Below are 23,752 nucleotides of genomic sequence, written 5' to 3'. Positions count from 1 at the left end.
ATGACAAGGTAATGTTTAACTTATATATATATTTATTTTATTAATTACATGTTATCTCACACATGGAGCGGCATTTTCTATAATGTCTAAATTCTAAATCAAAATACATATCTGATATGACTTAATATATAATTAGCGTCAAACAAACATTATAATTCATATCCTCAAGGATTAAAGATTAAACGGAAACAAAATAAAATGGTTGCACAGCCATCAATTAGGAGGCGATATGCACTAAGCATGTAAATGACCAATGAACAAAAGAAGAAGAAAGAAACAGCATGGCGTGCTTATTCTTAGCATCCATTTCCATAGTGACTCGTCGATTCGTCGCTCTGTTGAGAATGTCTTGAGTCTTAACCAGGAAAATACTCTGAGTTGAATGAACTTACTCCCGGACGCGTTTTTGGAACCACATACGTCGAGTAAGCAAGGTTTGGGGTTAATCAACCGAGAGTTCAGGGTTTAGTTCACGGTAAGTTAATCCTGCTTTCTGGAATACACCCCTGATTTGTCGTTGTGTTATCTGACTTGTTGTTTTGTTTTCAAATTTTTTCGTTGTGTTTATGACGTGTTATTTTGTTTCTCGAATTTGTCATTTTGTTTTCTGATTTGTTATAATGTTTTCTGAATTTTTTTTGTCTTCTGAATTGTTATTTTGTTTTTTAGATTTGTATTTGCGTTTGTAATTTGTTATTTTGTCTTCATAATTGTAATCTTTTTTGCCCTTCTCGGCCACCGTACTGATGCCGTTAATATCTACACCATCTGTTCCAAAAACATCTTTTTCCACTGAAAGTCTTTAAAAAAATGACCCATGCATTCTGACAAAATATGTTTTTCCTTGCCTTTTTTGTTGGCTTGTGTAATTTGTAAAGGAAACGTGCTACTTGCTTGTCTGTTCTTTTATTTTCCTTGTAGGCTGTTGTCACCAAACCTGTTACCTCTTCTTGATTTTTATAAAGACAGAGAGAGTCTTTCTCTCTCAATTCATGCTAATTATAGCTTTCTTATTTATAGAAATAATCTCTCCTATAGCTCATATTTCCTGCCCAATGTTTCTGATGAACTCCTACTCATAAACTGACTGAACTCCATCTCTCACAAGCTAAGCTTTAATGCTGAATATGAGCTTACAGCATTTTATATATTAACAGGCAATACAAAAGCTTTCTTTTTTGTGCAAGATCCGAAGAGATAAAATACTCTTGCAATTGTCACTGAATACAGTAGCCTACAACTAAATAAAGCATCTTTGGTTTCTCAGCTGACATGTAATTTCCTGAATAGCTACCTCAAAAAGATTTTAGGCCATAAAAAAAGGTAAAAGAAAGAATGCGATACCCCCCGGTAATGCGCTATTAATTAGTCAAAATATGTTTTTATTATTTTTTTTTCTAAAGGGAAGGGAGAATACTGAAATGCTGTTTCTTAGGAAACCATTTAGAAGCACACTGATAACATTAAACAACAACATTTCAGCACAATTACACACACAGTAAATAGAACACGGGGACAAAATTAAAAAATAAATATAAAGACATTACAGAAACTAACAAAATGTATAACAACAACAATGCAAAAATCAAATAGCTAATAAAATAATTATGGCTGTAATAAGCCTAAAATCGAATGGACTTGAATGAATTATCCTTTCAACGTGCACTCAGAATATCACATTCGCCTAAAAAGCTCAAAAGTAACAATATTTCACTTAGTCATTTTGTATTAGAAGACAAAATTCCTTTGTTCCCTGCAAAGTGAGACACTGGCCCTTTAAGAAGAGACATTTAAATCTAGGCGTGTTTCCTGCTCCCGAAGAGAATCCAGCCTGCTTGCATCCTACGACGCGAAATTGGAGGAAAGATTATTTACCACGCTGCTCAAATGATTCCTGAATAATCGGCATAGATCACAAAAGCCTTTACTCAGATTGATTTTGTATTCTTTTAAGAGAAAAGGGACGGCGAATCCTATCGGGATAGACGCTTTTAACCAACCTAACCAATGATATAAATGTCAGTCGGTCAAGGTCCACTCACACTCCAGATGTGCGTTTAGCGTTTACACGCTTACTTCAGGTTAGCTTCGCTTTCTCATTCGAAACCTGTGTACATTTTGAACGGAAACACTTTCAAATAGTGCCATTATGGGAAATCTTCGCTTTCGGATGGGAATGGGAATTCTGCTTCTTGGTATTTGACTGGGACTTTTAACCATGGATTTAACCGCAGAAGAGCAGACATGTAGAGCGACAGACTGATGATTTTAAGAAACACTGAAGATCCGTGAGGAAACACGGGAAGAATCCTACATACAAATCGTGCACGTGAAGGAAGAATTACAGTTCTGCAAAGAAGCTCATCTGTGTTTTATTGCTGACAGCTCTCCATCGTTCGTTAATCTCAGGTTAATCATTAAGTGGACACGATTGTGGTTTATTTCAGGTTAGGCTTGTACCTTTGCTATCATGTCGGCGGTGATGATAACACGGAAGCCTACTCGAAAATGGGAGAAATTACCTGGGAAAAACACCTTCTGCTGCGATGGACGGGTTATGATGGCTCGGCAGAAAGGAGTATTTTACCTGACCTTATTTCTCATCGTTGGAACCTGCTCTCTGTTCTTCTCCTTTGAGTAAGTGCATGTCATTGTTGATGATTAGACCTACACCGCTACAGACTCGAGCTGCTGAGCGTGCACGCGCGGTATCAGTGGACAGCGTCGCTTTATCCTCACAGTGGGGAATTTGCACTGTATATGGCCATTGTTTAATGTCATTGCAAGAATGAAATATTATATTTAATTAGCACTAGCAGTCAAAACATATTACAGCCACATGACAAATGTAACAACAAAAACTGTGTGAAATATTGTGGACCGCAGCGCTGCTGACATGGCTGTGTTTAATAACAGCAGAAATGTCCGATTAGTGAACGAATCGTTCTTTTGAGTCATAACTAATCAATGATTTGATGAAATGATGAGCATTTCTTGAGTGAACAACTCAATAACGATTTCAACCGAGAACTGAGGATATCACCAATGTTACTTTAATATTCGTGCGTGTAATGACAATACTAAATTTCACAAAATCTATTCAAAATGTGTTTACAATTTGGTCGTATGACAATTTTAGCACACATAGCTTACACACTACAGTAAGTTTTAATAAGTAATTTTTTTAAATTGATATACTTAAAACTGATTACAATAATCACCCTTATAATAGTAAAACATTATAATCAGACACGAAAAATTCATTTTTTAAAACGACTCTTTAAAGCGAACTGTTCAAATGAGCCAATTCGCGGGAATGAGTCAGACTTACCATCACTAAATGACAGTCATAATCAACTCAATTCTCCAGAAGAACAAGAACAACTCTAAAAATCTCCAGAAGAACCAACCTTTTTTTTTTTTTTTGGCTACAAAATATGTAATTGGTTAGTTTTTGGACCTGTAGATCACTATAGAGCTATAAACATGTAGAACACCCAACACAAACCTAATAACTTATACCCTACTAAATATTTTTGCAATGAAAAATCATAGTTGTATTAAGATTAATGGCAGGTTTTCGAATTGTATGAGATCATTTGATGGGAAAGAGCTGTGTCATCTTTGTTATTGAAGCACGTTTTCACAAAAGCAGCTGTTTTTAAAAGCTGGATGTGCTGCATGTTGGAGATGAGCTCCGTTGGGTGGATATGAGCTCCCTTGTGTGGACTTTGACGTCTGTGGTCGGTGTTTCCTGAGACTTGAGTGTTGTGTCCTGCCCATATCTCAGATCCTCCCATAGTCCTGTTCATCAGCGAAACGATTCCCTGTCCCTAGTCAGAAACTCTGTCATGTATGGAGTTACTGGCTCCTGTAGAGTTTCACTGCACTCCATGTCCATATCGCTGTTACTGATAATTAGTCCTTTTGAGGCAGACATATTAATGTATAGACTGGGCTGAGTGTAAAAGTGTGATTCCAAATGGTTTATTACATGAGAAGCTAATAGATGAACTGGGATTTTGTTTTGCATTTACGATTTCAGTGTGTATAAAGATTTTTCCTACACAAACATTGTCTGTATCCAATTTTCTTTATGGACCGAACTTGCCATTGGGACTTTTGATAAAATCCTGGATATGACTATCACAAAAGATCCACAATTATTAAATATCACCCAAGGTTATTTATATAGTCCCTGCTGGATCTTTAGTTTCAGTAGTGCACATTTATTTTTATGTGCAATTTATCTTTTATTTAATACAGAGGCATGAGATTTCAGAAGAGACAGACAGGTTATGGAAACACATTGCTTCCAGTTATTTTATATTTACAGGGAATTATTTATTGAGTTTTGCCTGAATGCTGACGCTGTTGTGTCCTCATATGCCTCTCTGTCCATGGGGCCTGTTTCTGGACAATTTATTCCTCTGCAGACTGAGTTACAAGCTCAAGACTGATTAGCAGGGCTGGACTTTGCATTGCTCTTTCTAAAGATTTTTGTATCCTGCCTCCTCTTCCATTACTCTCCTTATGTGTCTTTGTTTGCTGAAAGTCTCTTGGCTGTACGTGTAAACAAGATTATGCAAGTTGCATTGCATTTATGTTTGTACTCTTTAGATATCAGATGTAGAATAGTGAGTTTATTGTGTAGGCTAGAAATTTTGTAAAAAATCTGCTGTGTGTGTGTCAAAATAAAATAGACCATAAAAATTAGTGCTGATCCTACACTCACTATAGCCAAGGGTTTGTCGATCCACCATTGGCTGAAAGTAAGAACAACTTGCTTTTGGCCCGATATCTTCAACTTAAAGGTGAAGTGTGGAATTCAACGTAAATAAAAGAAGGGTTATTTTGAAATAATTTTTAAATACTAGAATAGTATGTATTAATATTTCGAGGTAGCTTTTATTTGTATGTTTGCATTTCTTTTAGTTGGCTAATATTTTAATTCTTATTTGTTTTTTAAACATTATCTTTTTTATTTTTAAATCTTTATTTTTATTTCAGTTTTAGTTTGAATAATTTTAGTATGCAATCTTATTTTGTTTCTATTTGTTGCCATTTTTTTTAAAGCAATACTTATCTTATTTCAAGTTTATTTCAATTTATGATGGAATAACACTGAAAAAGTAACTCATATCCCTGCATAATAAGCTGAAACAACTACAAGTAAGCCATTTGTAGACTGAATTCCTGAAGAGTGTAATTCTGTGACACTTTCAAAACAGCATTGTCGACCAATGCCAGACAAAGTGTTCAGGAAACCTGTTTGAAAACAGACATTGTTTTTGCTGACTTACACCCTTCATCTTTAACATACTTCTCTCTAAAATGGTTCCACACAAGTGAAACTGATTCAGTAGCACTTGATGTGTTGACAGTCATCAGATTGTGTTGTTTAGTGGGTTCGCCCACTCATTCTTTCACTTTAGAAGTACATGGTTTCACTCTGCTTTTGTCCTGTATGTTTGTTTGTTTGTCTATACATTTTATGTTCATCGCTGAATGGTGGATAGTTACTCATGTTGTTGCTGAGGAAGTCTAGTGTATGAGTCAGTGTCAGTGGTCAGTGTCACGGTCTGAGTGAGCGCTAGAGGGCTACTGTCTGTTGCTGTCCTTCTACAGGGGTCATGACTGTTTATTCTTTTGGATTTTTTTGTCCCTGTGCTGTGTGACTGTAAAAATAGAGCTGTGGCAAATTTGTCTCCATGAGGGATTAGGATACCCTTTTTTTTTTTTTTTTTTTTGCAGTAATGCATAATTAATTTGCTTCGTGATTCACTTGCTCTTCAATTGGGAAACTCTATATGAAGAATTAACAGAGGCTGTGCATGTAATTTTCAGGCTTGGCAATGTACCGGCATAACAACTTATATCAGTGTGACACGGCTGAAATATCCTTTTGTACTTTATTAGTACATATTTGTACACCTGTATAGTACTTTAAGCTTTTCTGAGAGTCCCTTACTGGAAGAAAATCAACTGATGTCACATCCGGATGTACAATTGCAGTTTATTTGTTCGCTTGCTAATCTTTCCCCACTTTATTGTTAGCACTATTGCATACTATTTTAATATCACATAATAAACAATATCAACAAAAAAAACTAATAAATAATGAGATTATTTGCATTTGCATGTTGAATGTTCTTTTCCTTGGACTTGCAGGAGTGTTCATTCCTTGAGAGTTTGACCTACTATTTGGTTTGACTTAATACATATATCCATCTTTATCCCGTGTGCTTCCATCCTTAAAAGAATAACAAGTAGAAAATCTTTGTCAGTATTTGGTGTATCTGATATGGAAGCTTGTTTCTGCATCAGAGTCAAAACTAATACAGGTAATTATGCGAGTTTAAAATAAAGAGTATAGTAATATTGTGAGTTATGGAGGACACTATTCTATTATTTGTAATATGTGGCTAGTAGAGTTTTATATTTATACACAGCATATATATATATATATATATATATATGGTTCAGTTTGCACTTCATCAAAGTTTCTTATGCTCACCAAGGCTGCATTTATTTGATCAAAAACACAGTGATATTTTGTAATATTATTACAATTTAAAACATCTTTCTCGGTTTAAAAATATTTTAAAATATGTGATGACTGCTTATTTCTGTGATGACAAAGCTGGATTTCAGCAGCCATTACTCCAGTCTTCAGTCTCACAAGATCCTTTAGAAATCATTCTTATATGCTGATTCAGTGCTCAAGAAAGATTTCTTATTATTATTATCATCAATGTTGAAAACCTTATTATAATATTTTTTTGTGGAAACAAAAGGCCTGGTTTCACAGAAAGGGTTTAGACTAAAACAGGATTAGGCCATAGTTCAATTAGGACATTTTAGTAATTTTTTTTATAAAGGTATCAAATACATTACTGGTGTGCATCTTGAGACAAAACAAAGGCCCTGACAAGTTTTAAGATCAATCAGTGCAAGTTTCTTTAAATTGAAACAGCTCAGACTTATATTTTAGTCTGGACTAGGCTTAATCCTTGTCTGTGAAACTGGGGGTTAATTTCTTTAAAAAAAAATTACGTATAGCAAAATATTGAATGGTAGTGTATGATGTCACAACAAGCTCTCACATTCAACACTGTATACAGCATCAGAGACTGTCTAATATATAAAATTTAAGGTATATAAAATTGTCTTCAGATTTGTTTCAGACTGAAGACTTGTCATAATAAAATTATATTTTATTTTTAACCATCATCCATGGTTTTTCTCCCCTCATTATCCTTTCCGGTGGCGTATCGGATGTTTGCGCCGAGCACTATCAGTAACGATAGTTGTCAGGCCTCCCTGCCCCCACCAGTCTCCACCTAGAGACCAGCTAGACCAGTGAAGCAGCTCTATTGCTTTTACGAACACACAGCTAAGCCTTTTAATAGCCAGCCATAAAACTCTACTGTTGTGCTTCCTGCTGTCTTAACTGAGGAAAACAGTCCTTTTCACCTAATTCTCTGTGGGAACAGAGTGCAGATAATTCACTAAGGACAAGCTGTGAAAGCAAACAGAGGGGTGGAGATGCTGTAACATCTGTGTGCACGTGCATACAATTAATTATCTTGTTGCCAGAGATCATGAAAAAGTGTCTTTCCAAAACATTTGATGTCTTTTGCTAAATTTCCCCAATTTTGTTTGCAAGTCAATATGAAATCAAAACTGACCCTGTTAATTTCAGTAATGCGTGTTTCTGGTCCTGTTGTGAATGATTCATTTGGTAGATTATTCCAGAGACAACAATGGTTTTTATTTGTAAGCTTGAATCAAAACTAACTAATTCGTTCTGATAATGATTGATAATGTTAACTAAATGGCTGTTTCGGCATTGTTTTAGCAAACTCTCATTCAGTCTGGTTATATTGTGGTAATTGTGTTTTTTGTGATCCAGTTGATTACCACCCTCCATTTTTTACAGCTGAATATCCTGTTCAAGAACTATGTCACATCACGGAAGCCAAATGGAAATTTGTGTTGATTTTCAACAATAAAGTGTTGATTATGCATGCATATTGAGGCACAATACTTTTTGTGTTTTCATGTTGTTTTATGGAGAAAGTTAATTGCTAATTATGGTGGTTAACCTTGTGCATCAGTGGTGACGATAACAGAATCTGCACTTTTATATTGGAGCTGCTTCTCTCTTGATTATGGGGAAAGAGGTCACATCCAGCATTGCATGATGGGTAACATCCGGGAAGCTTAGGGATGTGATAGGAACTGATGATGGAGCAGGTCCAGGATGCTTAAAGTCATCAGCAGATACATCAAACACACACACACACACACACACACACACACACACACAAGCGGTTCTCCTCAGTTTTGCTCTGCTTTGCCCCAGCACAGCTTTCACAATAATAAATGGATTTCCCTGCAGCATACTCATGATCTGCGCAGTGGAAAGTTTTATCGACCCGCTCTGTTCTGTATCACCCCCCCCCCCCCTCCATCTTAATGTCTTCCAGTCTCACAGTTTAAAACCGATCAAGCTAATCTGGCCTGTTCCACAGGTAGAATTCCAGTGTACTGATGGCTCTGGTATGTTGACACACCAGTGTGTGAAACAGCTGAACTTGTACATGTAGTCTGACTAGAAATGATCTTTCTGAAGCTAATTCTTCTTACAGAAGTGATCTGTTGTACTGTGTGCTGGACCTAAAGCAATGACTATGACATTTGAGGAGACAAACCCACACTCTCGTATGGATTGGTTCAACCAGTGTTCTAGTATGCGTTGTAGTATGCGTTTGACACGTCATAGTTCGTATAAAACTCTATATGCATTTTGTGTATTTTTAGAGCTAGAAGTACCTATTATTATTATTGTTATTATTATTATAATTATTATCTGGAAAACATACACTGAATTTAGTTTCATCCATCAGAGTATTTTTAGATGTATACACATACAGGGTCCTATAACAGACCCCTGGTGGTCCCTAGAAGTGTTGTTATTTGCTAAACAAAACGGTGAAAAATCACTTTCATTAATAAATTGTACATAAATAATACAGGTCCCCCAACCCCAGTTGCATGTAAGCAACCACCCACAGTACCATAGTGGCAACTTTTGCTTGAGCAAGCACTACTTACATTTATATTAAAAAATCTAGTTCTAAGTCTTTTTGTATTGTGTTGTCAGGACTAGTCATGTCACAACTATAACACCACCTCTACAACCAGGGAGAGGGCCCTCACCACACGTTGATCTCTCTCTCCTCTCTCTCTCTCTCTCCTCTCTCTCTCTCTCTCTCCTCTCTCTCTCTCTCTCTCTCTCTCTCTCTCTCTCTCTCTCTCTCTCTCTCTCTCTCTCTCTCTCTCTCTCTCTCTCTCTCTGTGTATTGTAGTTAGTGTTGTAAAGGTGTCCTTTGCACATGCAGAACGCTAAGTGTAGCAAATTTCCCCCTCGAGAGTGGATGCACTGCCTGTGACGAGCTGTGACGTACCATTATCGTAATGTATTAGCCATACATTATCTTAGTATAGTAGGTCTAGATTGCAGGAGAGAGTGGTGGAGGAGAGCCAGGGTGACCCTATTAATAGCTCAATGCGGTAGCCTGTGGAGCAGACCAATCTGCTGCAGACTGAGAGAAGGAAGGCACTTTTACAGGACCTAAGTCATCTGCAGTTTATGGGAGCAACCAAATTCATTGCTGTATGGCTGTCTGCCTGTGGAAATGGAGAAAGCACAGTCATTCATAGTAAACATCCTCCCTGACTGCTTCATTGTTGGGTCTGAAAAGACTGTCTTTTAGGGGAAGGGCTGAGCCAGACAGATATTACAAACCCACTTCATCAATGACCTCCCGTTTTATTTCAGAGAGAAACTAATGCTTCATCGAAAAGATAACAAAAATGTTTTAGTGTTGAATTTAGGAAAATTTTAGTCAAAAATACTGGCATTCCAATTGAAATGTTTGTTTTTAATGTGTTTTTTTTTTTTGTTGTTGTTTGTTTCTGTTGCCATTGCCAACATTAGTGAAATTAATGTCAATTGTATAAAAAAAAAAAAACTTTCATTTCAGCAGTTTATGGGTTTAATGTGTAATTTTTTTGGTGCTTGCATCACCAAACAAAATCTAAGAATTATTTTACTTAAATTTTTCTTTACTTTTTTACATCCTTTCACCAAAACGCTTGTCCTATGCAGAGTCATAGCCGAAACATTGGCAATTCAAGTTTTTTTTTTTAATGCAATTTCTATTGTCATTTCAGTAGAATTTTTTCATCTTTTTTCATCTCTTTTTGTTATTATATTATATTATATTATATTATATTATATTATATTATATTATATTATATTATATTTATATTATTAATCAAATTTACCAAACATACCCTCATCTTTCATTAATCAGACAAGCTGATAGTCCCAACCTCAAACTCACAGGATTGCGTCTCTCAAACAGTTTCTCAATGCATTTCGTGCCATTTAATAGCACACAAATTCCATGCTTAACCTTTAGAGATATATTTCTCTTTCACTTTACATGATCATGTAACCTCTTTTGTAATCCTGCATGTTCACTTGTTCTGTACAGGTGCCCGTACCTGGCAGTGCACCTGTCTCCTGCCATCCCTGTGTTTGCAGTGTTGCTCTTCATCTTTGTCATGGCCATGCTGCTCCGAACCAGCTTCAGTGACCCAGGGGTGCTGCCACGGGCCTTGCCGGAGGAGGCCAACTTCATTGAGATGGAAATCGGTGAGTGTAAAGGTGACTGAGTTCAGGGAAGGGGATTTGAGGTTTAATGCCATGGTTTGTACCATCAGTGCCACCCTGCGGATGTTTCGACTGAGAGCGAGAGGAAGAACATGAATAGTCTAGCATACATGTTGCGTAAGTGGGGCGCTGTTAGCCCAGACCTGCTTATTAATTTATTGTTTTGTTTTGCGATTAAAATGGCTGAGTGCATTGGCCCATGAGCTCTTTTGAGTTCATCTGGGAAACATTGTGTTCTTCTTGACTTCAAGTTTGATGGGCTCTATATAATGGTTATCTTGTAATTTTTTTTTCTTTTGGAAAATCACAGATATTGAAGAAAATATGTATTTTGCCTTGTAATGCACTTAATTTTTAGATATGCATTTAAGGAAAAGCTCTTCCAAAAATCTCAACATTACGAATGTGATGAGGCAAGAAACATTAACACAGCCATTTTTAACACATTTGGTATACAATAAAGAGTGCATGGGAGCATAAATTCGTTCAAGTTAAAACATTATGAAACCCTAACAAAAAAACTGCCCCCCCCCCCCCCCCCCCCCCCCCCCCCCCCCCCCCCCCACCCCCCCCCGCCCCCCCCCCCCCCCAAAAAAAAAATATCCCATGCTTATGTTGAATATGCACAAGTGAGATTTCAGAGGACGTGAGCTGCTCCAGGAGTCTTTGAATCCGATCCATGCATTTCCATCCCATTCCTGCCTCTCTGCTTCTGTACTTTTTTGCTTTTCTTCACTTTACCAACTATTAAAGGCACAAAAAATAAAATAAAAAATTGATATTCTTCACATGACTGGTGAACACCCACACAATGCCATATGTCAACTGACTTGAACAGAATTCAGTGTTATGACTGTTCAAAGTGAAAATTTGATCTTTTGCAGGGGTGTTTGGCAGAAACTGTTGAGGCTCATTCAAATCCTAAGGCTCACTGAGACATTTGTCTTGTCTTTTTTTCTTCTTCTTTTCAAATAGCAAGGATTTTGCTTGCACAAAGAATCTGCTCAAACATTCATTGTTAAATAGTAAAAGACATTGCCTTAGTAGATTGCCTTAGACCTTTGTCTGTCCTCATCTATAGTGAGGGAAGTCAACTGAAATGCCCTACTGATTGTACACATTTACCCTGTAGCAAAAAATATCCATTTTAAGTGGGTTGAAAATGCAGAACTGAAAACAGGGAATTAATGTGTAGTTTTTTGCAAGCTTGCTGTACTTTGAATGTCAGAAAGGTTAACATCACTGCACCTGACTAATTAAATGCAATTAAATTAGATTAACTTGCTGCTCTTATCTTGCTAATTTAGCTTCTAGTGATTCATTTGTGTGGTTGTAGCTCTGTGGGAATATTGCCTTGTCTAGTTCAGTCACTAGCCCATCGCCATTCACTTTACTGATTACAAGATGTGGACTAGAGTAAAGATAAACTCATCTCCCTACACCCCCCACCCTCACTTCTCTCCATTCTTCCTCCCTCATCTCTACTCCCCTCCCTGGTTTCTCTTTTAAACGAGAGCACAGTTGTTACACATCAGCACCTCCGCTGAAGCTCAGACATGCCTAGGGGTGGTGCAGCATTTGTTATTACTGATGTTCACTAAACCAGGACATCATTTCTCTTGGCAATTCCCCTGATAAACCACAGTATTCTCTGCTGTCATTAACTATCCACTAGCCCCCATTTTCACTGATTTTGTGGCGCATGTTCACATCTAGAATTGTTCTACAGCTCTCTCTAATAGGGTTGTGTTATATGCTGGACTGGTACTACAGCATGCAGTAGTATATCATCATCATAATGCAGTGTGAAGTGAAACATAAAAATGAATACATTTGAAATTAATGTTTAAATGTAGAAACATCTGTCAAAAACCTGCATGAACAGCCCCTAAATCAATGGTTCTTACCTTTTGACTCCAAGGCTCCCCAACGTCCACAGCAATGTTGGTAACACTTTACAATAAGGTGCATTCGTTAACTAAATTAGTTAACGAGCTAAGCATGAACAAAACTTATACAGCATTTAATAATCTTATTTAATGCTAATTTCAACATTTAGCCTACTAATTCGATTTGATTGCTAAACAACAGCAAAAATTTTGGTATTGATTCCACTGTACCCTCTCAAAGCAGGGCAGTTTTGTTTGACTACTGCAGCAGGGCAAAGATTGATTCCTGCAAATTTCCTCTGCTCTATTCTATTTTTAGATGAATGTCTGTGTGGCTGATTAAAAGTGGCTGATGCTGGATCAGATGCAAGTTTGGAAGTGCTGTTTTAGCCAACCAATTCATGTGGATTAAGAGGCAGCTGTGTAGTTCTGCCTCCCGAGTACTTGATAATGCATACATTTTACTAGAGTATAAAAGTACAGAGTTGAGAAATGTGAAGAAATTACCTTTTGAAATGTAAGTCTTATCTTTTAAAGAAGTGCTTTGCCTTCAGTATTGTTGCTATCAAAACAGATGAAAGTGAGTCATTTTGAAAAATGAAATGTGCAAATAAAGAAAAGGCAATAGAAAAGATGCTTATTTTTCTGGATCTGCATTCAGATTCAAAGAAACAAAAAAACAATAGAAATTAGTGGTAATAGAAAATTATTTTCCTTAGAAAGCAATTTATCATTTAAATATATGAACATTTTGGTTGCACTTTATTTTACAGTATGTGTACTTGTACTTATAGTGTACTTACAGTGTATTTATCTAAGAAAGTTCTGGTAATACAAGGTAATATACAGGTAGGGTTAGGTTTAGGGGTAGGCTCAGGATTAGTACCTAGTGGTTACATAGTTATTGTAATAACTATAATAAGTACATAGTATGTACGCGAAAGAACAAGACTGTAAAATAAAGTGTTACCAACATTTTTAGTGTATACATATACACCAGAATTTATTACTTGATTTTTGCTTTGTTCAAGTGAGTCATTCTGTGGTCAAATATTTTTATAATATAATCACTAAACTGTTTATTAACTGTTGTCACTGGCAAACAGTTACCTTTACTGTGCTAGCTCCATCTTTTCACAAAATCAAATCACGATAATGTAAATTAGTATTTAATGTTTATTTATTTATTGATTTATTAAGGGGGATAATGTGCATTCAGTCTGTCATTATTGCAAAATAAACCCTTTAGGATGATACAAGATCCCTCTGCTTCATGTCATGCTCATTCTGCTTCAACTTTAGTGCAAAAATCATTATTCTTGTCATACCAGCACCATTAATAACTGTTTTTTGTACTTGAGGTTTTGACCTCTTTTCACAGATCCACACAAATTCTTCTGGCTCTGATTTATTGGTGTGTTTTTCATGTCTTTTGTGATTGAGTCATGGCATCAGCTGGAGTGGCCTTGAGTGAGTCCTCCATCAGAGACTGTGCTGTGTGTCATGCATATGGATCTTAATCGACCTGAGTGGCTGTTGGTTGCCACGTTGACTGTTTCTACCCATCTCTTATAGAAGCGGCCAATGGGAACGTCTTGGCTGGACAGCGGCCTCCACCCCGCATCAAGAATGTGCAAATTAACAACCAGATCGTCAAGCTGAAGTACTGCTACACCTGCAAGATCTTCAGACCCCCTCGTGCTTCCCATTGCAGCATCTGTGACAACTGCGTGGGTAAGTAAATGTCCCTAACATTTTACACTACAAACATGAATGGTACCTCAAATTGTGTGGCTTGTTAAGGAGAGGTGTGCTGTTGTTGTTTTTTTTTTTTTTCTTTTAAGAAATTAACTTTTATTCAGCAAGGATGCATTAAATTGTTCTAATGTGACGTTAAAGATATTACAAAACATTTTTTATCAAATAAATTCTATTCTTTTAAACTTTCTATTAGCGAAAGAATCTAGAAAAAAAATACCAGTTTCCACAAACATATTAAGCAGCTGTTTTAAACATTAATAATAATAAGAAATGTTTCTTGAGAATCAAATAAGCATATTAGAATGATTTCTGAAGGATTATGTGACACTGAAGACTGGATTAATGATGCTGAAAATTCAGCTTTGCCATCACAGGAATAAATTACATTTTAAAATATATTCAGATAGAATACAGTTATTTTATATTGCAATAATTTTATTGCAGCATTACTGTTTTTTTTTTTTTTTTTTTTTTTTTTTTTTGACCAAATAAATCCATATTTATGATGAGGCATATTTTAAAAAACATTAATACATTTTACTTAAAATATACTAAAAGTATATTTTCACTATGTATAAACACTAGTTAAATAGTATTAATTATTGTTGAATTAATATTAGGTATCATGAATTAAAAAATAAATAAAAAAATTTTTTATTAAGTATTAGTAAGTCAACAAATGATTTGAACCTTACAAGGCCAATGTTATTTTGTAACTTACAATGCAACAACATAAAAAAATTCACAAGCATTCTTACCTTTGACATAGTTGCACATGATGTGCCATTTGATACTCCATTATAATAGTGAATTGTTGAGAGATGAATCAGAGAGCACACACACTTACTCACACATATTGTAACAAGGTTTGTGAGATATGCTGATATTAGAGTTCACCGAGGGCTCACTTTTGCTCTCTTTGCACAGTCATCCTGAACACAGGGCCATTTGTTTGGCCGGCCTGCATCTGCCACACACACACACAGTCTCTGGTTTGAGTGCCATCTCCCTTTTAGCAATTAAAAATATATGCCTGTCTCTGCCAGAAGATCCACACTCACTGTTAGAATGTAGAAACTGACTTTCACCAATCTTAATAAGAGTCTTAAGATTCTGTGTCTTTCTCTCTCTCAGACCGGTTTGACCATCACTGTCCCTGGGTCGGAAACTGCGTAGGAAAGAGGAATTACAGATATTTCTACTTGTTCACACTCTCTCTGTCTCTGCTTACCATCTACATCTTCGCCTTCAACATCGTCCATGTGGTTCTACGTGAGTATCGCAGCAAGAAAATGTTTGTGAGTGCCTGAGTGTCTTCACTGTTGACATCCAAAATCGGATTAATTGAAAGTGGAAATTAAGTTTTCATGTTATCGGTAACTATTTAAAATGCACAGCCGCTCCACCGGTTTACTGATCGTGGTTTCTGGGAAAACATCTGCCTTTAAGCGACACTCAATATGTATGTGAATACGGTTCTCTCAGGTGTGTTTCAGGATATCGGAAAAGCCACTATATGCGCTCGTAAATGTCTGCTCTCTTTTCTTCCTTTGATCTTCCTCTTCTCAAAGTGCACTATAGACAGCAAGGAAGAGAGAAGCAGAATTCACGTGAATGCCTGGACAGTTTGCTCCGAGCCTGTGATCTTGGTTTAAAGTGAAACACATCGTGACTGTCATTCATTTAGATTTTTTTTTTTCCATTATTCAGTTTTTGTTTACATGCACAGATTTTACAGAGTCTGAATAAATTCAATCAAACTTCAGATACTGAATGTGTGCCACAGATTCTGAATGTAATGTTTCCATAGCAATGATAAGCTTATGAGTCCTTCCGGATAAAGCACATACTTACCCCACACCGTTGACACTGGATACATGTGGCACATCGCAACTCGACAAAGTTAGATCTCTCTCTTATTATAATAAACAAAGAAATCTGACAACACTACCATAATATTCATGCATCTATCTATATAATACCTTAATAAAAAGAAAAAATAACCCCATTATCCCCACCAACCACAAAAAAACCAACCTTTTCCACCACAAATATCTTGTGCGAATAATCTAATTCTTTCTGACCATACGTATCCGCACTCATTGGTTACCCTAAAATTAGCCAATGCAACATGTGCACTATTAAGTCTAATGAAGCCATATCAAACCTCATCATGTCAAACCTTCACCATCGGCTTCATTTAATTTGAGAGCTGTTACGTAGGTGAAAATCGAGAAATGACAAAATTTGTTCTGTTTCTCAGTTATTGTATGGCCTCGGAAGACATTTTTATATATATATATATATATATATATATATATAGTGCATATAAGTCACATAGGTCCTTTTTATAGTTCTTCTTTTGCCCTTTTTTTTTAGTTTGACAGCCTGTGGAAATGATGGTTAGTAAATTCTCATTTTTGGGTAAACTATTCCTTCAGCAGATTTTTATTAAGCTGAATGCAAACGTAGCTACTGTGGTTGAAAAGGTGCTTGTAAATGAACAGTGCAAACTTCTCAGCTCTGGCAGAGTGTGGGTGGATGTGAGAAAATCTTCTGTACTTGTAATGATGGGAAGAGAGTAAGGGAGATGCTGAGAAATCTGATGCAGTGAGTTACTGCTTGCATGCATAGATACATAATGTAAATAAATAAAATCTTTGTGTTTTATAGGTTCTGTAGACTCTGGATTTGTGAATACCCTTAAAGAAACTCCCGGAACATATCCTTTCACCTGGGCTGTAGGACCACTTCCTGAAGATATGAAAACAAATGAGCTCCTGATAAACCCGTCATGCTGTAAATGATCTATCATGATAAACACAGTGTTTGCATACTAGTTTTCTAACACTTAAATAGGCAAAAAGCATGTATTTTCTTTTATAAAACCCTTTGTATTGCTGAACAAAGAAATATCCAAGTTCAAACACATTGTTTACGCTGTATTGTAGATATTTTTGAGCATGTTGTTTCCTTGACTCCCCATTGCACTGTGGTTGGAGGTTCTGGTGTGTTTTTTCACGATCTGGTCTGTGGTGGGATTGACTGGTTTCCACACCTACTTGATCTTCCTCAACCAGACCACCAATGAGGACGTAAGTCTTTTTCTTACCTGTCTGTTCCAAAGTCTATTGTCGGTTCTTGACTCCTGCTGCTGTCACATGGCTGGAAAGATAAACACATGCCCTAGAGCATTTCAGCACACTAGATCCAGCAGTCACCTTGGCAACAGTGTTGTCCTCAGCAAGCAAGCACAGAGAACATATCAACATGAGTTTTATGTACAGTATATACAGTATTTATGGCACTGTTTATGAACAGGGTACACATTGCTGTCTCATTATGTTTGGAGTATTAGAGGCACAAATCTCATGTTTTTATAGTAACAATTTACTATGTTACATAAGCTATTATGTAACAAGATTAACCTTGCATGAAAAGAAGCTTTAAATGCATCAGATGTTTAAACACATTAAAAAAATATATGATTTTTGCCACCAGAGGTTTTGACTGTATCCAAAACCGATAAAATCATCATAAAATATCTCTACACAATCAATTGACAAAGTGTGTATAATCTTATATATATATATATAATATCTATATATCTATTATAATACTATATATTATATGCACACAACAGTAACGAGGTCAAAAGATCGTTTGGAAAACATTACTATTTTTAATGTTTTTGAAAGAAGTCTCTTTGCTCATCAAGCCTGCATTTTGGGTTTGATCAAAAATTTTTTTTTTTTTTTTTTTTTTTTACAGAAAAAACTGTATATTGTGAAATATTACAACTTAAAATAATAGTTTTCTATTTGAATATACTTAAAAAAAAATAATTTATGGTCCTGTGATGCAAAGCTGAATTTTCTGCATCATTACTCCAGCCTTCAGTGTCACATGTAACATCCAGTCTACTCACATGATCATTTAGAAATCATTCTAATATTCTGATTTATTATGAGTGTTGGAAAAACAGTTTGCTGTCTAATATATTTGATGAATAAAAGGTTTAATAAAAAGAACGTGCATTTATTCAAAATAAAATTTTTTTTTAATAATATATATTCTAATAATATATTTTCTTTACTATCACTTTTTATCAATCTAACACATCCTTGCTGAGTATAAGTATTGATTTTATCTAAAAAAAAAAGAAAGAAAAAAAATTACTGACCCCAAATTACTGACCAGTAGTGTATATTGTTATTACAAAATATTTATATTTTAAAAAACATAGCTTCTTTTTTTTTTTTTTTTTTTTTTTTTTTTTTTTTTTACTTTTTACTTTTTATTCATCAAAGTATCCTAAAACAAGTACACATGTTCTGAAAAAATATTAAGCAGCAGGACTGTTTCCAACTTTGATAAATGAATCATAATATTAGAATGATTTCTGAAGGATCATGTGATGAATGATCCTAAAAATCAGCTTTGCATCACAGAAATAAATGATAATTTAAAGTATAATAAATTTAAAAACAATTTATTTTAAATTGTAATAATTATATCAAAATATTATTTTTTTTGTCTGTATTTTTGATCAAATAAATGCAGGGCTTGATGAGCAGAAGAAAACTTCTTTCAAAAAAACATAAAAAGATGTATGTACTGTGTGTATATCTGCATAACTGTATATATATATAAAAATCTAAACATATATACAAAATATAAATCATTCAATCTAAATACAAACCTTACAATCTTGATGCATACTGTAGGCTTGATTTTATTTGATTTATTATCAAAATTTTACTCATTTTGATGATTAATTTAATATTTATTTGCTATAAAATTGCACAATTGCATTGGATTTTATAAGTTTACACAAATCAGAGTTTATCTATATTTAGTTGCAAAATATCACAGTAAACCCAAACCTGACAAAAAATCCCAAACCTGAATACTTATATTATATATATAATATCTATATATATATAATATAATATTATAACTCTTATCACGTTTTCGCAAGGTTTAAGCACTTTATAAAAACTTTTAATACTTTGCAAAAATCCCAAACCCCTTAAAAAATAATAGAAAATATATCTGATTTTTTTTTTTTTTTTACTCTGATCAACAATTTCTGAAGGGTGACAGCATTTTTATTTATTTATTTATTTATTTTTGGGTTTTTCTAATTATATTCCTCTATCATGGAAAATGCCGTATATGGTAATATCTAAACAAAACTAGCACACATGCATAGATTCCCTGCAGTGTTTTAAGTTTATTAATGCTTCGAATTTAGTTTTGGCAGAATCTGTAGTTCGTAGCACTTTCACCCTTAGCCCTAATGATTAATTTAAAACTGTTTTGCCACATTGCCTTCTGGCCCTTCTTTTTGTTAATAAATGATTGAAGAATGGTGAGAAAGGAAGGAAGGGAGGAGGGAAGGATGTAGTTGCTGCAAGTAATGTGGTGTTGAGATGGTGGTGGTTCTCCTTAGCATAAATCGGATCTGCTTATAATAGATTTATCAATACCTGAAGGCACAGTCATAGATGCCAGTCAAATTCAGATACAACTAAACTTTTTACTGAAAACCAAACACCTGGTGTAACATTTTTGAGAGTGGATACCACCCATGAAACTTAGACACTTTTAGATGATTTTCCCCTCCAAATTTGCCTGTGATGCATGCATACATTTCGTATCTAGGAGCAGAAGACGAAGACGCGCAGCAGTAAAGGCATGTCTTTTAAGATGAGGACCCTTGAAGTGCTGGATTAGATCAATTAAATCCATAGGGGGATGGAATGGCTTTGAAACTGAAACGGCACATTTAAAATAAAGGATAACGACAATAAGAGATTCTTTTTTATCAAGCTCCCGTTTGCACGCTTTATCACATAAAACATCAGAGTGCATTGAAGAGTCAGTAGAAAGTTGGAGGATGAATCAGATTGTAATGGTCCGTGCCAACAGTTATTGGCAGTGACAGTTGTGCTGGGTTTATTTTCTGAATTCTAAGTCCTTCATCTCTCCTGTACAGATCAAAGGCTCGTGGTCTGGAAAGAACCGTGTGCAGAACCCATACAGTCATAAGAACATCATCAAGAACTGCTGTGAGGTTCTGTGCAGTCCTACTTTCCCTAGGTAGGAACATTACTGTAGTTTTGCTTGTATACAGTGGCCCCATACAGTGGTTATTAAAACTGGCATGCATTAAGACGGACCAAAATATGGAAACCTACACTTTTATCAGTAAAACCCCAGCATTTGTTTGCAGATGCCAACATGGTTTGATATATTTTATTGGCAAGTCAGGAAAAATGCTCATCTGAACAACAGGATATATAACTCTTTCTCTCTCCTTCTAGTGTGTTGGGACAGAAGAGGGGTGATGCCTGGAAGACTCATTAGCACCACCCACTCTGATGCGTCTGCTGCTTCCACCCATAAGAGCACCAACCCTGTTTCACAAACCACCCGTAAGATGGCATTTTTAAAAAAATGATTTTTGAGTGTACATTTGGCTGAAATGTTGCTGGCTGCCTTACTGCTGCATTGAGTAGTGAGAGTCTGCAAGAAAGATCCTAAATTCAATACTCCTAAGAGCTGGGAGGTTTAGAAGGCAGGAAAAGAACTCATGTGGAGTGTAATTAATACATTATGTGGCTTTAGGCTACGATTTGGCTTTCACCAGGGCCGATAGTCATAGTGATGTAGTCTGTATAGCACTCGCATGTAGTCATCTAGAAGGATATTATTATGTTTTGTTCTATATTAATCGATAGATAAATATTTATATTATATACACATTCATACACAACACAATGGCAATATAGCTTACTTACGTGGCAAGATTTTATTTTACCAATTGTACGGTAAAATTACCAATTCTTTTTATACTTCTATTTTACTTAATTGTATTTCACTCAAAAATGAGAATTTAGTACCATAGTAGTATTTTCTTGATGTTTAATATTTTTATTTTTGTTAGTACTAATAATCATAATGTTCATTAGTGGGTGAATTTATTAAATATTTGTAAATTATATTGAAGTTAGGACAGCCAAAATGAGAATTCATTTTTTAAAAATAAACAATATGTGAATATATATACAATTATGAATGGCTAGAAGCATTCAGTGCAATCGGTATAAAATATGAATTGGTCAACCAGTGTCAAAGGTGAAAATGCTTTAGATTTTTAAACTGTTCCATTGAGTTAATAGATAAGAATTTTTTCCAACTTTTTGTCTTCTGTTTCCCACAGACACTATTTTAACTCCTTTTTCTGTTCAACTACTGTCACATGAAGATAATTTTGCCTTATCATTAATCATGATTATTATTATCTTCTCTCTCATTTATAAGAAAGATAACTCAAGCTGGACGATTTTTTATAAACAAACACAAAATGAAATCCTTTCCAAGTTCCTCTAGAACTCTGCTAAGTACCCACTGGCGTACACATACCTCTGGTTAGGAATGACAGCACTCACACATTATCATACAAGTAAACAACACTCCTTGATTTCTAACGTTAGTGTTTGTACTTTCCTGCAGAAGAAATCCTCAGCTCCGCCTGATTCCCATGAAACACACCCCCGATGAAGCCAAACCTGGCGATGTGGTGCAGGCACCCAGTAAGAGCCCAGCTCCCCCTATAACGGAGAGAAACCCCCCCCACCAACCATCCCCCAATGCTGTCGCCCTTGCAAGTCATCAAAGAGTCGACCCCTAGTCTCCAGACTTCTCTCAACCCGCTGAATGTGCTCACCAAAAAAGGACACCACACACAGAAAAATCTGGTGATGGCTTTCGTTTAGAGCAGTGGCCTATGTTACTCTGATACTCTTTCACAGAACGGGACCCCCTATGGCCGGAGCCTGCACTAGCACTCAAGGAAAGTTTCAGGTTTGGACCTTTCGCTCTCTGCATCACCAGCTATGATGAAAACTCCACATTGAGGGGGAAATGGCGGAGCCATAGGGCTGAATGAGATGAGAATGGGCTACCCTGAAGCGTAAGAGGACATTATTTCCCGCGAAAGAGCTTGTGAAATGTTTGGTGATTTTTCGTGTCATTACCCGTTTCTGTATAGCCTTCCCTCCATTATTCATTAGCCCTTTGTGTGCCATGTGAAAACCATTACAAGTCTTCGCTAGTAGGGTTGTGCGAAATCCCCTGTGGATCAGACTTCTTGTTTTCAAAGTGTGATAAGGAAAAGTGCCTTACGTAGCCCAAATAACGGGGACATTTAGACCCAACACAACTGCTTTATTCTGATGATTGGGGCCTTTTGGGTCAGTTAGTAAGTAAGTCATGTTATGAAATGTGAGTCACTTCAGGATTGGTCAAAAAAGAAAGTTAAGCTCAGACTTGATTTTATAATCAGCACTGATGGTGCAAAGAAGAGGCTGTACTCTGTGTGAGTAAAGGCTGATAGTGCATCAGTAAGAGTGCCCTTATCTATGCTATACCTATACATTTAGAGAGGACTCCATAAATGCCTAATGCTACTAGCATCTCTTAAGTTTGTCTGTTTTTTTTTTTTTTTTTTTTTTTTTTACAATGCTATCGATCTATAAGAACGCAAAAAAAACTAACAAAAAAAAAATCGGAGTAAATGTACATAATGTAAAAATAACTGAGGAAGCTTGAGTAAACCTAAGAAGTGGGAAAAACATGTCTGATTTATTAATATTATCTTTGATCTTGAAGTTACATACCATTCCCTCCATATGTGTGATCTTATTGAGCAAACCATTCCTTTTGTCCTTCGCCGCTTAAGAGTCGGCTATATAATCAAGCCTAAGTGTTGTTTGCCGCAAAGAAGTAAATACAAGATAAAGTGTGGTTTACATCTGAATACTGAACTTCCACGAGTCTAGGCATGGAAAAGTTCCCAATGCTCTTCAGTGTCATGTTTAAGGCGATATCTGCTCATTGCATACAATTAAGAACCATCTTTAAAATTGTGTGGTTTTACTTTTTTTCCACAAATTCATGTCTCACTGTTTAAGGTAGCAATAGCTTGAACCCCAGTTATACGCGACATGATATTGTAGTCACCGTTGCTAATTTCACTGTAGTATTGTTGATGGCCATTGTAGGGCACCACACTATGACAGACCTACAGCGGGACATCGGGATGCGTATATTTTAGACATGAATTCTCATAGACATTGTTTCAGCGAGATGTAAACAATGGACCGTATTGTTGCGTGGGGTGGGAAAGAATTAGTCTCTGATTCATTTGAAGCAGCCAGTTTATGTGTGAATTTGGTTTTTATGGTTGACAGTTCAGTGGCCATCTTAACAGCATGTTTGAACAGTATATACAGCTGGAATGTTTGTGAGATTCATTTAGTTGATTGTAAGGTCCGTTACTGATGTT

The 23,752-nt window shown here is 35.8% G+C and overlaps 1 protein-coding gene across 2 annotated transcripts; it reads left to right on the top strand.

Moving 5' to 3' along the window:
• The first annotated feature begins 1,821 nt into the window (after window positions 1–1,821).
• LOC109060338 (zinc finger DHHC-type palmitoyltransferase 9) lies at window positions 1,822–20,537 on the top strand. Of its 2 annotated transcripts, XM_042755435.1 has the most exons (7): window positions 1,822–2,637; window positions 10,569–10,729; window positions 14,212–14,370; window positions 15,532–15,669; window positions 17,071–17,121; window positions 17,389–17,492; window positions 20,399–20,537. In XM_042755435.1, exons 1-7 carry the CDS (start codon window positions 2,471–2,473, stop codon window positions 20,504–20,506), a joined length of 888 nt encoding a protein of 295 aa, XP_042611369.1. In that variant the 5' UTR covers window positions 1,822–2,470; the 3' UTR covers window positions 20,507–20,537. The 2 variants fall into 2 exon arrangements, with proteins under 2 accessions (XP_042611369.1, XP_042611368.1); XM_042755434.1 differs by lacking the exons at window positions 17,389–17,492; window positions 20,399–20,537 and having other exon boundaries at window positions 1,824–2,081; window positions 2,448–2,637; window positions 17,071–17,219.
• Window positions 20,538–23,752: the final 3,215 nt, after the last annotated feature.

Source organism: Cyprinus carpio, unplaced genomic scaffold (genome assembly GCF_018340385.1).
Source record: "Cyprinus carpio isolate SPL01 unplaced genomic scaffold, ASM1834038v1 S000006696, whole genome shotgun sequence".
In the NCBI taxonomy this organism is placed as follows: Eukaryota; Metazoa; Chordata; class Actinopteri; order Cypriniformes; family Cyprinidae; genus Cyprinus; species Cyprinus carpio.
This window is presented reverse-complemented; position numbering and strand designations above follow the sequence as displayed.

Bases quoted from the DNA above. Each gene is read 5' to 3' on its own strand.
- LOC109060338 (XM_042755435.1), top strand. From the start codon at position 2,471: ATGTCGGCGGTGATGATAACACGGAAGCCTACTCGAAAATGGGAGAAA. The intron at 2,638-10,568 runs GTAAGTGCATGT...TGTTCTGTACAG, and splicing joins TCTCTGTTCTTCTCCTTTGA to GTGCCCGTACCTGGCAGTGC. The intron at 17,122-17,388 runs ATCCTTTCACCT...TCCCCATTGCAC, and splicing joins TAAAGAAACTCCCGGAACAT to TGTGGTTGGAGGTTCTGGTG.